The sequence below is a fragment of the Triticum aestivum genome, chromosome 3B (genome assembly GCF_018294505.1).
Source record: "Triticum aestivum cultivar Chinese Spring chromosome 3B, IWGSC CS RefSeq v2.1, whole genome shotgun sequence".
Taxonomy (NCBI): Eukaryota; Viridiplantae; Streptophyta; class Magnoliopsida; order Poales; family Poaceae; genus Triticum; species Triticum aestivum.
The window spans coordinates 685,416,109-685,431,673 of NC_057801.1; the positions used below are offsets into that span (position 1 = coordinate 685,416,109).

At 43.0% G+C, this 15,565-nt stretch overlaps 3 protein-coding genes across 3 annotated transcripts; all 3 read right to left on the minus strand.

Moving 5' to 3' along the window:
- Window positions 1-3,964: 3,964 nt before the first annotated feature.
- Window positions 3,965-5,748, minus strand: LOC123066065 (uncharacterized). Its single transcript, XM_044489226.1, has one exon. It carries the CDS (start codon window positions 5,417-5,419, stop codon window positions 4,367-4,369), a length of 1,053 nt encoding a protein of 350 aa, XP_044345161.1. The 5' UTR covers window positions 5,420-5,748; the 3' UTR covers window positions 3,965-4,366.
- An 865-nt stretch (window positions 5,749-6,613) lies between these two features.
- Window positions 6,614-10,007, minus strand: LOC123067694 (uncharacterized). The gene is made up of 2 exons (XM_044490384.1): window positions 9,374-10,007; window positions 6,614-7,811 (listed from the first exon to the last, which is right to left on the minus strand). Exons 1-2 carry the CDS (start codon window positions 10,005-10,007, stop codon window positions 6,913-6,915), a joined length of 1,533 nt encoding a protein of 510 aa, XP_044346319.1. The 3' UTR covers window positions 6,614-6,912.
- Window positions 10,008-11,856: 1,849 nt separating this feature from the next.
- LOC123071727 (uncharacterized) lies at window positions 11,857-15,181 on the minus strand. Its single transcript, XM_044495313.1, has 2 exons — window positions 14,756-15,181; window positions 11,857-12,927 (listed from the first exon to the last, which is right to left on the minus strand). Exons 1-2 carry the CDS (start codon window positions 15,138-15,140, stop codon window positions 12,038-12,040), a joined length of 1,275 nt encoding a protein of 424 aa, XP_044351248.1. The 5' UTR covers window positions 15,141-15,181; the 3' UTR covers window positions 11,857-12,037.
- Window positions 15,182-15,565: the final 384 nt, after the last annotated feature.

The following is a 15,565-nucleotide window of genomic DNA, read 5'->3' on the forward strand; positions in this document are numbered from 1 at the left end:
TAGTTTTATGGAGAATATATCCACCCATCGTGGGTAACGCACCGGCGCAAGTAAAGAAATCTTGAATAACCCCTTTTCCAATAATATTGTCGCTACCAATGCGAAGTTTTTTAGTGTGCAAAATAGTAGATTCCTCATAAGGATTAGTATTAGCAAAAGCATCAAAGTTCCCCCCATCATTACTACTATCCCTTTTCAACAATAACCTCCCCAATTTCAGATATGGTGGCAACAAACCAATCTGACAAACGAGCACACAAAAAGCAAGCCAAGAAGATGAATAGAAGAGGGGCAAAGAAAAAGGCAAATCTTTTCAAAAAATCGTTTTAGAGGTGGGGGAGAGGAAAACAAGAGGCCAATGGCGAATAATGTAATGCAAGAGATGAGAGTTTATGATGGGTACTTGGTATGTCTTGCCTTGGCGTAGATCTCCCCGGCAACGGCGCCATAAATTGGCAAGTTGACGGGAGACAAATCTTGACTTGACTTGGCGTAAATATCCCTGGCAACGGTGCCAGAAATTCTTCCTGTTACTACTTGAGCTTGCGTTGGTTTTTCCCTTGAAGAGGAAAGGGTGATGCAGCAAAGTATAGTAAGTATTTCCCCCAGTTTGAGAACCAAGGTATCAATCGAGTAGGAGACAACACACAAGTCACTGAATACATGCACAAACAATCAACAAACTTGCACCCAACGTGATAAAGGGGTTGTCAATCCCTTCACGGTTACTTGCAAAAGTGATATATGATAGAGATAGATAAACGGTAAAGTAACATTTTTGGTATTTTTGGTTTATAGATCAGAAAGTAAAAGATTACAGAATAGTAGATTAGAAACTAGTATGATGGAAAATAGAACTTATATGATGGAAAAGAGACTCGGGGCCATAGGTTTCATTAGTGGCTTCTCTCAAGATAGCAAATAATATGGTGGGTGAACAAAATACTGTCGAGCAATTGATAGAAGAGCGCATAATTATGACGACATCTGAGGCAATGATCATGAACATAGGCATCATGTCCGTGTCATGTAGACCGAAATGATTCTGCATCTACTACTATTACACCACACATCGACCGACTCCTGCCTGCATCTAGAGTATTAAGTTCATAAAGAACAGAGGAACGCATTAAGTAAGATGACATGATGTAGAGGAATTAACTCAAGCAATATGATGAAAACCCCATCTTTTTATCCTCGATGGCAACAATACAATACGTGCCTTGCTTCCCCTACCGTCACTGGGAAAGGACACCGCAAGATTGAACCCAAAGCTAAGCACTTCTCCCATTGCAAGAAAAACCAATCTAGTAGGCCAAACTAAACCGATAATTCGAAGAGACTTGCAAAGATATCAAATCATGCATATAAGAATTCAGAGAAGACTCAAATAATATTCATAGATAATCTGATCATAAATCCACAATTCATCGGATCTCGGCAAACACACCGCAAAAGAATATTACATCGAATAGATCTCCAAGAACATCGAGGAGAACATGGTATTGAGAATCAAAGAGAGAGAATAAACCATCTAGCTACTAGCTATGGACCCGTAGGTCTGAGGTAAACTACTCACGCTTCATCGGAAGGGCAATGATGTTGATGTAGAAGCCCTCCATGATCGAATCCCCCTCTGGCAGGACGCCAGAAAAGGCCCCTAGATGGGATCACACGAGTACAGAAGGGTGCGGTGGTGGAAAAGTGTTTTCGTGGCTCCCCCTGATGGTTATGGGGTATAATAGTATATATGGCGAAAGAATTAGGTCAGGAGACCTCCGAGGGGCCCATGAGGTAGGGGGGCGCGCCCTCCACCCTCGTGGTCGCCTCGTTGCTTCTCCAACTTCATCTCCAAGTCTCCTGGTTTGCTTCTGGTCCAAGAAAGATCATCACGAAAGTTTTATTCCGTTTGGACTCCATTTGGTATTCCTTTTCTGTGAAACTCTAAAACAGGCAAAAAACAAAAACGAGCAGTGGGCTCTAGGTTAATAGGTTAGTCCAAAAAATAATATAAAATAGCATATTAATGCATATAAAACATCCAAAACAGATAATATAATAGTATGGAACAATAAAAAATTATAGATGTGTTGGAGACGTATCATGCTGGACCCAGCGCTACTGCTATAGGTATTTCCATCGTTGCTAGTAGGATTTCTCCTAGTAGTGGTGGGTGCTCTTGAAGCGCACAAAATCAGGGTGGCAACCCTTATCCTTCAATTTTGGTCGATTTTTGTGGTCATGTGGGCGACTCAGAGGCTGGATCTCCTGGTGGTGGCGATCTTTCTGAGGCTGGCTGCGGTATGAGACGTCCCCTCTATCAATAGATGGGTTCGATGTGGCTCGACATGTGACACATGAGTCTCTTTCGGAGGCGACATGCAATGGTTATCATTGGCAGGTGAAGCCGTCGACGAGTGCGTCGCTAGAGAATGCTACGCACGGCGGCTCATGCGGAGTTGTCAAGTCATGCCTACTGTTGGCAGGTACAGCATAGTGACTTTGGCGAAGGTGTGATGTTTAGCCTGTCACTGTTGGATGAAGGTGGTGCGACAGTGACGGGAGGCGAGGCGGTATGGGACGTCTTTGTGTTCCAGAATCTTCTCCAAAGGTATCCAGTTATCGAGGCGTCAGTAGCCGGACAGGGGATGACGGTAGAGGCGTCTTCAACGACGAGTTTATGCACTTCAGTGGAAACACAAGATCTCTGATATGGCTATTCGACGGGCACCTGCTTGGTTCCTTGCTGCAGGTGATGGACCTAAGCTCGGCTTTGGGGATGAGAATCCTGAGATCAACCTTGGGTTGGACTCATCATCGTCGGCGCACGTGCGATGATTCCTTCTTAAAGGCGTAGCCCAGGAGTTGTATATTTTTTCATTTCGAGTTTGTTTTTTATTATAGGTTAGTTGTTGTTTGGTGGAGTTACTATTGCGAGGCATGCGACTTCTGGTTTTATTTTTGTCTTTTTTTTTCGGGCCGATAGTTCGACTGTTAGATTCTAAATAATTAATAATATATGGATGTGTACATCGCTCGATGCAGAAGCCGGGGGTTATCCTTCTTTTCGAAAAAAAAATCATACTCCCCCATTTCCTTTTACTCCCCATGTAAGATTTTCCATCAAAGTGGGTAAAGTTTGACCAAGTTTATATTAAAATATATATCAACGTTTATAATACTAAAGATATATGATATGAAATTTAATTTTTATGATGCATCTAATGATATTGATTTGATATTATAAATCTTCGTATTTTTCCTGTAATTTTGATTAATAAACTGTATAAAGTTTGACTTAACAAACTTGTATGCAAAGTAAAAAAAAGAAACACAAGGAGTACTGATTATGGATGGTGCATGCGTACCCGTTACATTTTCTATTTGGAGTACACCAATGCACCACCAGAATATTTTTGGCGATTTGCGTGATTTTCGGGAAAAATATTCATAGAAAGAACTTCACAGATCTTACTAAGGAGTTCTTCTAAATAATACTATAATGTAATGTGTCATTGTTATCCCAGGATCAGGAGTTATTATCTGCAGCTGAATGAAATTTCTGCAAGCCAGGTACAAAAATTTTTACTTTAGATTTTCCATATCTGTAGATTGAATGTAAATAAAAAGCTAACCCCTCCGTTTCAAATTACTCGTCGTGTTTTAGTTCAAACTAAAATGTAAGATGAACCACACACAAACAATGGAACCTCGGCGTTGGGACTATAATATAAGAAATAAATAACTTGTATGGGTTAAACTTATTGCTCCAGGCTCGAGGTAACCGTAGGTCAACAAAGCAAAATGAAAGGAAAACCAATTTGTCAAATTCCAAGGTAAAACACCGTTTTAACATCATCCGTTGTTGGCATGCCGACACTCCCAGCTCCATTCATAACGAAACCAAAGTAGCTTTACACCAGAATCTCCCAACAAAAAATGGAGAGAAGCAAACACCTTCGATGCTTAACTGAAGTTAAGATCAAGAAGGCAAGAATTTTGTGAACACGCAATACAGAATAACAGACTCCTCCAACTTGATATTACTGCCGGAAAACAAAACTATGATATGACATTCCTCAAAACTTGTCATACACGCCAATATCTGTGATATGGCATTTCTCAAAAGTCTGGCATGGTACTTCAAATTCAGAGTGACCAGTATCTATCTATGATACGTACTCCCTCCGTTCCTAAATACTTGTCTTTCTAGAGATTTCAACAAGTGACTACATACGGCCCAAAATGAGTGAATCTATACTTTAAAATATGTCTACATACATCCGTATGTTGAGTCCATTTGAAATGACTAGAAAGACAAGTATTTGGGAACGGAGGGAGTACTACATAGTACTCCCTATCAATATCAACTGTATGTCCTTCCTCCGAGGGCGAACCCAACAAAGGCGATAACCAACACTGTAAATGTTCCAAAAGAGATTCTCGCCAGAGTGTTGGCAAACCTCTTGTGTGCGACGAGGAGCATCACACCGACTGAAGCGAGTACGAAGACGCTGCCAAAGAGAACGGCAAAGACACTCCGGGAACGCTTGGGGACTTGGGTGGGCAAATATGGAAGCAGGGCCAATGAGCCAGAGATCACGGCGCACAACAAAGTTTCAGTGGAATAGGACGCTGGCGCCTGCAGCTCCGGTTCCCGCCGACCGGCCGCCGTTTCGAAGGCGCTCGACCCCTGCCGCTGCCGGTCGTCTCCCCGCCAGCCGGCCGCAAGTGCCGCCGCTTCGGCGGCCAGCTGCTTGGCGACAGCACCATCCTCCGTGTTGCTTGATGCAACAATGTCCAACGCCGCAGCCGCCTGCTCGAGCCTGGCCGCTGTTCTCTCATCTGGTGCGGCGGCGAACGCCTGCAGCGCGACCGTCAGGTCGGTCGAAGGGCCGGCGAGGATGGGGTCCGTCCTCCAGGAGTCGGACAGGTGATCGGCGCGGTGGATCAGACCCGCCGCTCCCGGCGGAGGGACGAGGATCAGGTGCTCAGCCCTGCTCGAAACGGCCCCGCCGCTCGAGCCACCTCCTGCTCTCCCCCCGCCGAAAAAGAAGCCCCTCCCCGCCTCCCGGCGAGATGCCGCCGCCGCCGCCGCCGCCTCCCGGAGAGCAGCGGATGCCGCCAGGGCTTCCCAGCGAGCAAGGGGTCCCGACGCCTCCTTATCCTCTTCCTCGCCGGTAGATACCGTCCCGTGCTCGCCTTCGCTGGCCGCAGAGGACGCCACCACCACTTCTTGGTGGTTCTTGCAGTCGTCGCGGACGGGCGCCCGGTTCGTCGCGGCCCCGCTGGTGCTGGAGTCGCTGGAGTCGGTAGGGTCCTTGAAAATGTCCCCCGAAGACGGCGACAGCGGAGGGGGGGACTCCGGGCGCTTGCCGGAGTTCTTGCAGAGGAGCCCCTCCGTCAGGTCGCCGTCCATCCTCTCCAAGAGGATGAAGCAGCGGGCAGCCGGACTTCGATTTGGGGGCAGGCCCGGCCGCCGGGCGCCGGGAGAGCAACTATCCGACGGGGAACTTCGTTTTTCGTGGAGGGGAGGGGGACGGCGGCTCGAGGTGGACGAACAGGTGGAGGGGAATTTCTTTTGTTTGGGAGCGGGATTTTACTTCAGAGAAGGGCGCTGCTTTTTCTTTGAGAGGAGAAAGAGAAAGAGAAGGGCGCTGCTATCGCGACATGGGCCGACCCAGCCGCGCGGGATGCGATATTAACCATGTACACAAAATGTTACCTCCCAAAAAAAATGTACACAAAATGTTAAAATTGACCATGTACACAAAAAATGTTGATTCTCAAAAAAAAAGTTAAGAATGTATTATAAAAATATATTACATATATACCAAAATTTACAATGTGTATAAAAAAAGTAAACATAAAAAACTAAGTTTTAAAAATCATTTATTTCAGAAATATTTAGCATTTGTATAAAAATGATTCTAATGTATATGAAAAGTGTTGAATACTCTCTCCATCCGGAATTGCTTGTCCCAGAAATGGATAATACGTCTAGATACATTAGTTTCTTCGATAAGTAATACCGAATGGAGGGGGTATGTACTAAAAAGTTAACATATGTTGAACAGAAAAGAAAACCAATGAAAATCGACAAAGAAACAAAGAAACAAAAAGGAAAAGGCAAAGAAAACAAAGAAAGAAAACAAAGGAAACCAAAGTATAACAAAGAAAGAAAGAAAAACAAAAGAAAACCAATAAAAAGGAAAACCAAATTTATAACAATGAGAGAAAAGAAAACCGGTGAAAAAACAGCAGGAACCCAAGAAAGAAAGAAGAAAATTTGAAAGAAAAAACCCGTACTAGTGCAACCATTTTACAAGAAAGAGAAAAACAATCCATAGAACGAGCGAGCGACTGAGTGAACAACGCCGAGCGAGAAAACCTGCTTAGCTGCTTGCTACAACCTCGCCACTTAACTCCTACCCACAAAGTGATGTTAGTCTTAGTACCCTTGGCAATATTATTGCCGAGTCTCATTGACTCACGGATTCCACAAACAACCCCAGGTGCAGGTATGGGAAAGAATCAGGTGCTCCCAGCCTAGGGTACTCCCAGTGCTCCAATGACAAAAATATATATTTTTAAACATTTCAAAAAAAATTATGAAAAAATTTCTGAATGTTCAAAAAGAATATGACTACAACCCCTAAAAATTTCAGCTCCAAACTCAAAATGCACATTGAGAAACAAAAAAGACAAATTCAGATGTGAATAGTGTCAATGTTGCTTTAGTTTTAAAACTCAATGTACTCAGTTTTAGGACCGCAAACTAGTGCTATTTCACATACGTACAGGTAGGTTTCAGAGAATCCAAATATGCCATTAAGTACACAGTCCAGATTGACATTATGGTATTAGACATCAGAAAGTGGGTTAGAACTGCCATTTATCTTACCACTGCAATTATTCATCGACATACTCAACGCCCTCAGATGCCATGAACTCATGCGCAAAGCAATTAGGCCCAAGAAGACTTTGGGGAATATCCATTGTTGACCAAGTTACCATCACCTCCACAGTGGCCACACCAAGATTGAAAATGAAGGACTGACTTCCATGCTTTTCAACCGGGAAGATAGTGCATCGATGGATGTCCAACCCACCCTTCTGACTAAGCTTCAGTTTTACAACCAGCTTACTATCTCGCGCCACAGCAACCACGGCCCTGCTTAGCTCGGATGCCTCCGCAGTGATAACCCCATCAAACAGCTGAATTTTCCCATGTGAAACATAAGATGGGCTAGTGTAAGATCCTGCCAAACACAAGCTTAAGCAACTGCCCTTCTCAATTTCTGATATCCCAACCTGTACAGTGGCCTCCGAGGCACGTTCCAGAACTGCAAACTTTATGTCCACTGAGCCACCATCACCATCCATTCGCTGCGTGTTTACCCTGGCATGCCCTGAGATTCTGTCGCCGAATATGGCAACACCATCAATGACCTGTTGATCATCACCTTCTTCTTCTCCTCCTGTCTTAATCTTCAGATTGAACTCTATCAGCACGGGAGCTTGCATTCTGATGCCTCTCTTGGGGCCAGACATTTGTATAAAGCCATCATGCTCGACCACCAAAGGATCATTTCTTGTACGGTTGAAGACGTAATTTCGCATAGGGTTCAACAGATCTCTGACAGCCACGTATCCATACAACTGAACTGGGCCACCAACATATGAAGAAGTGTAAGCTAGCTTCAGCGAGAATATCTGCATCATGGTGCGATAGGCATGCCTTTTACAAACCCTCCAGTTAGGCATGCAACTGTCATAAGGCACCGTCATCATCATTGACTCCAGACAAGCTGATAGAAAACAATAGAAATGAGTCACTAGGTAATTAAACTTATTAACCTGTAACTTTCAACTGAAAATTGACAAAATAGATTGATACAAGCAAAGACTTGAAACCTTGATTTTTGTACTCACACATATGAGACCTAATGTTGTCTAAAACTATAATGTTAGAACCAAAACATAAATATGATAACATTACAAATATCAACATAATAATACGGCAGTCCTAAAATTTGGATGATACCATAATACTAAGCACATACATAAATACTAAGAATAAATGTAAATAAAAAAAATAGTTGCCAAAGGTGCCTTGGATAGATATTCTTTTATGTAAACATACCACTGGTGACTTTTGTGAGTATGTGGGCCGTTCTAGGATAAGCAGCAGTGTGTGAAAACAGTGGGTTCATGATTGATTTAAACAGGCTTGGAACTGGGATATCATTCTACAGAACTAACGAATCTAAATAATGAATCCAATTTAACTTTCAATAAATTGCCAAGTAAAACAAACAAGGGAAACACAGTCCAATAAAACACAACGATCCATGGATCTTGTCCGATTAAATATTTTTTAATCAACAGAAACAAGTGATCGTAAATGCTCAGTAGACATTTTATTAAGATAATACAACATCCCTATTTGATAATATCAAAAGATCACACCGTTAAATACAGCATTCCGTTTGAGCCTTTCATATGTTTCAGGCAAAGTAGGGAAGGCAGAAGGCTACTCAAGCTGAATTAGGACAAGCGCTTCCACTTACTCTTCCAAATTTTTTTTTAAGGTAGAACTAAATTGCTGAGTTGTGCCTCATTATGCACGAACTGTTCCTTGCCTACCCCAAAAGTTGTGTCTTCCTAGTAACAAAATCCGAAGGCGCTAAAGCCTCCACAGATGTTGCTGAACCGTCGAAGAACCACAAGACTTTATCTGCAATAGCCTATTCAAGCCAGGGTGTGACAACCACAAGAATGGCACCTCTTTCCCCAATAAGCTCGGGTCCTACAACTAGAAGAATGTTATCCATCTCACCTGGAGAGTAAGCCGAAGGATTATTATCCAGAACAACAGTTGGTAGTTGGTACATGGTCAAATCTCCATGGCGTAAAACAATGGCCTTTTGTGCAGAACTATGTCAGATCTCTATTTGGCAACCATGCTACTATTATGCTAACAACCACAGCCGTGATGCTGTTATTGTGAACCATGTCAGAATAAGGAACCATCTTGCTATTATGCTGAATGACTGCAGCTTTTTACTGAATGGGTGAATGGCTGCAGTTAAATATTGCTTGTGTGTTGAATCCAGTTGAAATGGCAGTCATGATCATTAGAGAAGGTAAAATGGCCCTAGTTAAAGGGAGGGCAACAGAGATGGAAAGTTGCAAAATGCTGCGCTCTTTTGATGGCACAAATCTAAAGTTGGGTATTTTAGTGGTATTTTGCCAATGTTGTGTTCTTGTAATGGAGTACTATGATTAGATGAGCTAAGCTAAGCTAAGCTAAGCTAGGATTGATGTTATCTCAGGTCATTCAACAATTGAGATGGAAAGAGCTACCTACTCTCGCTGGTATCGTAGAGACGATAAACTCTAGCCCAGTAACTGTTGCTTGTGTAGATGGATCCATCGCCATGCTTCAAGTTGCGAAGCAGTTCACCGCGCATGACGCCGTCGAGGGGGCGCCCGTCGGCGCCCAAGGCTACCCTGCGCCGGGGAGCCGTCGACGATGCAACCGCCTGCGGGCCGCCTATCTTCTCTTCGTTTGGATCGTCGCGGCCCCACGGAGTCATCGACGATGAGACGGCTTCCGCGCCACCGCCCCCCATCCCTCTTCTCTTTTCTTCGATTGGGTTGTCGTCGCCCAAGGTCGTTCGGCTCCTCGGAGCCATCGACGACGGGACTTCTTGGGCGCCGCCGCTCTCCATCGCTCCTTTTTCGCCTTCGATTGGATTTTGGCTCCGATGCTTTTCTATTTTTTTTTTTTTTTTTTGAGAATGCTCCGATGCTTTTCTATTAGGACCCTTTAGCTGGCGATCAGTCGCTGGGAGGAGCCTCCCAGCGAACGTTTCCCTCTGTTCGCCAGCGGAAGGGCCATGGTGACTCTCCAATTGGCCCAAAGGTCCATTAAATAGTTTCTCTAGAAAATGCCATAAAGAAAAATCAGAAAAATGAAAAAATGTAACACAAGTTGCCATGTACCCAGTCATCACCCAAAAATTTTGTTTGCAAAAAGAAGTGGCAGCAGAAAAATACCACCTCTCAATATTAAAAAATGTCATTATCTTAACGTCATGCTGTTATAAATAAAAAATGTCAAACTCTTTCCCTAAAAAATGTCATTCTCTTATTAATATATGTCATATCATTATAACAAAAATCCCCTCACTATTAAAAATGCTATCATATTATAAACAAAAAATGGCATGCTCTTATATTAATAAAAACTGCCATGCCACTAATAATAAAAACGGCATTAAAAATGTCATCATCTTAATGATAAAAGAATTCCATCATCATAATAATAAGAATGTCATCCTACTTAATAAAATGGCATTCTCTTCTTAATAAAACTGCCATGCCGTTAAAAATAAAACTATCATCCTCTCAATAAAAAATGCCACCATCTTATAATAAAAAATGTCATCCACTTATAATAAAACTGCCCCGTGAGAAAGTAAAAAAAGTTATTTTATGGACGAAATAAAAAACAAAAACCTTCAAAAATATCATGTTGTATATAAACATAAGTTTTAACACAAATGTTCATGAACTGGGGGTGGGAAGAAATGTGAAATGGAAACCTTACGTTCTTTTTAAGTAGTAGAGATATTGATACTCGGTGGCTTGAATTTGGCGCAGATTAAAATAATGATTGTGTGCATCACATGATGCAGAGACTGAGTACGCCCTTTTCGAAACAAAATAGGAAAAATTGCCGTGGCTAAACATTTGGTCTCTGATTAAAATGGTTGCTGACTTTTTGGCATGCCAAAATGTCTCTTTGTCAACCATAGTTTGTTTTTCTTGTCATCTTTTGCTAGGATATCTCGTGCCTCCTGCTGGTGCCGCCGTCGGTCTACCTCATCTTCTATGGTCTTAGGGTCATGGAGGCGTGGTGGATCCCAGCCCTTGCCTGCGGGAAGGCTTCGTGTTTTCATGTTTTTTTTACTTTGTTAGGCATCATGCCCTGCTCAAAGAGGCGAGGCGGCAACGGCTGTCTAAACATCTAATAAGGATCTTTCCGTCCAGTCCCCATTTTGGTGGTGTTTCTAGCATTGTCAGAGAGCGTGTGGAGGTTTGTTTCCGGCGGACTCACGGGATTCGGTTGGCGTTTACTCATTCATAAAATGTTCGTTCATTCAAAAAAAAATGCTCATGCATTTAAAAAATGTTTGTTAAATAAAAAAATGTTCATGAATTCCAAAAATCGTTCCATCAATTTCCAAAAAGATGTTCATCGATTGTAGAAATGTTCGCCGATTGAAATAAGTTGTTTCAAAAAATGTTCACAATTTTTTAAATGTTTGCAAATAGTATAAAATGTTCATGAATTAAAAAATATGTTCTTAATTTTAGAAAATGTTAAAAATTTGTAACAGTGTTCACAAAATTGAATAATGTTCATGATTTCAAATATGTGCACGAGATGCAGCAAAATGTGGTCATGGCCATTGGAGATTATGATTTTTTGTTTTCCCGTTGCAACGCACGGGCCCTTTTGCTAGTATACCTAATGTTTGCAACACATGGAAAACATGTTAAAGAGCACTTTTTTGTAAGACAAAAGACCATAGCCCAAGTACTGCATAGCCCTGCTTTATGTTATAGAGCAAACACCACCAACAGGGTACATCCAACAGCCACGTATAAGTTCAAGCCATGCGAATGAAGAGGCATGCCACACTATGGGCAGCCAACAGGACAGCCAATGCCAGCAGGTCGACCTGCCGCTAGGACATCAGCTGTCTAACGACCACATGAGCAAATGCCAAATAATTCCTAAAACTAGGAGCACTCAAATTTGCACATAAATCTCAAGACAAACAAAGCAAAGAGTGCAACAATTTTTCATGACACCACAAACTGGTGTTATCTCACATTCGCATGGGTAGGTTTCAGAACACTTGAATATGCTATCAAGTAGTAGTACACAACTGAGATAGACATAAGACATTATGGTATACGGAGTGGGTTAGGAGTGCTAGTTTTCTTACAAGTGCAATTATCAATCGTCAAACTCAATGCCATCAGATGCCTGGAACTCGTACCTAAAGCAATTAGGCCCAAGAAGATTGTAGGGAATATCCATAGTTGACCAAGTTACCATCACCTCCACTTTGGCCAAACCAAAATAGAAAGGCCGGCTCTGAGTTCCATGTTTTTCAACCCGGAAAACATCGCATCGATAGATGTCCGGCCCACCCTTCTGACTGAGCTTCAATGTTACAACCAACTTTGCATCTTGCGCCACAGCAACCACGGCCCTGGTTAGCTCAGATGTCTCGGCAGCGATAACCCCATCAAACAGCTGGATTTTGCCACGTGCAGCATAAGATGGGCTAGTGTAAGACCCTACCAAACACAGGCTTAAGCAACTGTCCTGCTGAATTTCTGATATCCCAACCTGTATAGTGGCCTCCGAGGCTTGTTCCAGAAGTGCAAACGTTATGTCCACTGAGCCACAATCACCATCCAATCGTCGTGTGATTACCCTAGCGTGGCCTGTGCCTCTGTCGCTGAATTGGGCAACACCATCAATGAGCTCTAGATCACCACATTCTTCTCCTCCTGTCTTAATCTTCAGGTCAAACTCGATTAGCACAGTAGCTTCCATTCTGATGCCTCTCTTAGGACCAGACATCTGTATGAGGCCATCATGCCCCACAATGAAAGGATCATCTCTTGTACGGTTGAAGACATAGTTGCGCATAGGGTTCAACAGATCTCTGACAGCCACGTAGCCATACAACTCAACTGGGTCACCAACATACGATGTGTTAGCTAGCTTCAGCGAGAATATCTGCATCATGGCGCAATATGAATGCCTTCCACAGACCCTCCAGTTAGGCATGCAACTGTCATAAGGCACAGTCATCATCATTGGCTCCAGACAAGCTGATCGACAACAATAGAAATCATTCAGTACATGATTAAAACAATTAACCTACAGCCTTCAACTGAAAGGAGACAAAACAGATTGATACAAACAAATATCATGAATCATGATTTTCGTACTCATACATATGAGACCTAATGATGTCTAAAATTGTAATGTAGGACTGAAACATAAATATGACAATTACGAATATTAACATAATAATACGGCAGTCATAAATTTGGATAAAAACCATAATGTTAAGCATATAGCTTACTTAAGTATGGCAAAATCCCTATTGTTACGGCCATCTAATAAATTTTTGGCTACAGAAAATGAGTGGAAAATACTGAACTTGTTAGTGTGCTTCGTGGGATGAGAATGAGAGAGTATGTACACTAAATGTCTAGTCGCAAAAAGTTGTTTCACATATAGCTACATATGATTTTTTACGTACCATTGGTGACTTTTGCATGTACATGGCATGTTCTAGAATATGCAGCAGACCGTATGAAAACAGCGGATCATGATTAATTTAAACGGGCTTGGAACTGGGGCATCGTCTTGCGCATATAATCTAAAGAATGAACCGAATTTAACTTGCAAAAAATTACCAAGTAAAACAAACAACAACACGAGGATCCATCGATCTTGTGCATCTAAATATTTTTAATCAACAGAAACAAGTGATTGTAAATGATCAGTAGACATTTTTTAGATCATACAACAGACCTGTTTTAACTTTAGATATACCATTAACAGCACCTGTACCATTAAAATGACACCATTTTGGCAAAATATTACTGAAAGACCTGACTTCAGATATATAGCATTGAGAAGAACACTGCGTCACAAAATAGACGATTCTGTTTTGGGCCTTCCATATGTTTCAGTCCATTGCCTCCATCGTCTCCCCCCCCCCCCCCCCCTCTCTCTCTCCAAGTTTGCCCCTGACCTACACTACACATCATACCCCAGACCGAAAGACATGCACAAGAGTCAGCCAACAACTGCCCCCCCCCCCCCCCCCCCGCCCCAACCACCGACAAAAACACGCAAAGGCGCAAAGGGAAAGGAGGGCAGAGAACCAAGTTGTTAACTTCTGTAATATCGTCCAGTAGAAATGTTCCATGCCTAGCCCAAGTGTGGTCTTAATAAAGTTATAAAAGAAAATCCAGAGGCGCTAAAGTCTCCACAGATGTTGCTGAACCCTCGCAATGGGAAGAACAACAAGACTTCATCTGCAATAGCTCACTCAAGCCCAGGTGTGACATTAGAAGAATGGCACCTATTTCTATAATAAGTTCAGATTCTAGAACTAGAAAGAATGCTGTCCATCTCATCTGGAGGAATAAACCAAAGTCTTATTATCGAGAATTATAGTTGGTACTTGGTACATGGGCAAATCTCTCTGGTGTAAAAATGTCAGATCTCTATTTGGCAACCATGCTACTATTATGCGAACAACCCCTGTTGTGGTGCTGTTGCTGTGAACCATGTCAGAATTAAGGAACAGTGTTGCTATTATGCTGACTGACTGCATTTAAATGTTCCTTGTGTGTTGAATCCAGTTGAAAATGTCGTAGTTAACGGGAGGGTAACAGATATGGAAGATTGCAAAATGATGTGCTCCTTTGATGGCGAAAATCTGAAGTTGTCATTTTGCCAAAGTTGTGCTCTTGTAATTGTTCAGATCGAGAAACACATATAAAAGAGGTGCCCTTTAGGGATTTGGTAATACTAAAATCACCTATATGAGCTAAGCTAAGATTGATATCTCAAGTCATTCGACAATTGAAATGGAAAAAATCAACAAAAAATTGAGATTGAAAGAGTTACTGTACGTACTCTCGCTGGTATCATAGAGACGGTAAACTTTAGCCCAATAACCGTCGCTTCTGTAGATGGATCCATCGCCATGCTTCAATTTCCAAAGCAGTTCAGCACGCACGACGCCGTCGAGGGGACGCCCGTCGGCGCCCAAGGCCACTATGCTCCGGGGAGCCGTCGACGATACAACCGCTTGTGCTCCGCCTCTCTCAACCCCACTTCTTTTCTCTTCGTTTGGATCGTCGCGGCTCCGCCGGCGCAGAGTCATCGACGATGAGACGGCTTGTGCGCCACCGCTCCCCATCCCTCTTCCCTTCTCTTCGAGGGGGTTGTCGTCGCACAAGGTCATTCCGCTCCTCAGAGCCATCGACGACGTGACCTCTTGGGCGCCGCCGGTCCCCATCGCTCTTTTTTCCCCTTCGACTGGATTTTGGCATTGGTCAGGGCATCTCCAACAGCAGATAAAAAATCACACCGACCAAAAAAACTTCTTTCTTTTTTGAAAGGAAAATGATTTTTTTAAAAACAAATCCAACACCAAAAAAATCAACAAGTGATATATTTGGGTTATAGCTGGCCAAACGGGCCGAGATAGTTGGGCCGGTCCGGTAGCACGGTCGGCACGGCACGGGCCTGGCACGGCACGGCACGTGCTAAACGGGCCGGGCCCGGCACGCGGCACGCCGTAGGCCGTGCCTGGGCCTGAAGGGCGAGCACGCAGGCCGGCACGGCATGGCCCGATTAACTTTTTTATATTTTTTATGTATCTTAATATGGGCCAACATGTAAAAATAGGTTAAAAAACATCCAGTGCGCAAAATAGGAGGT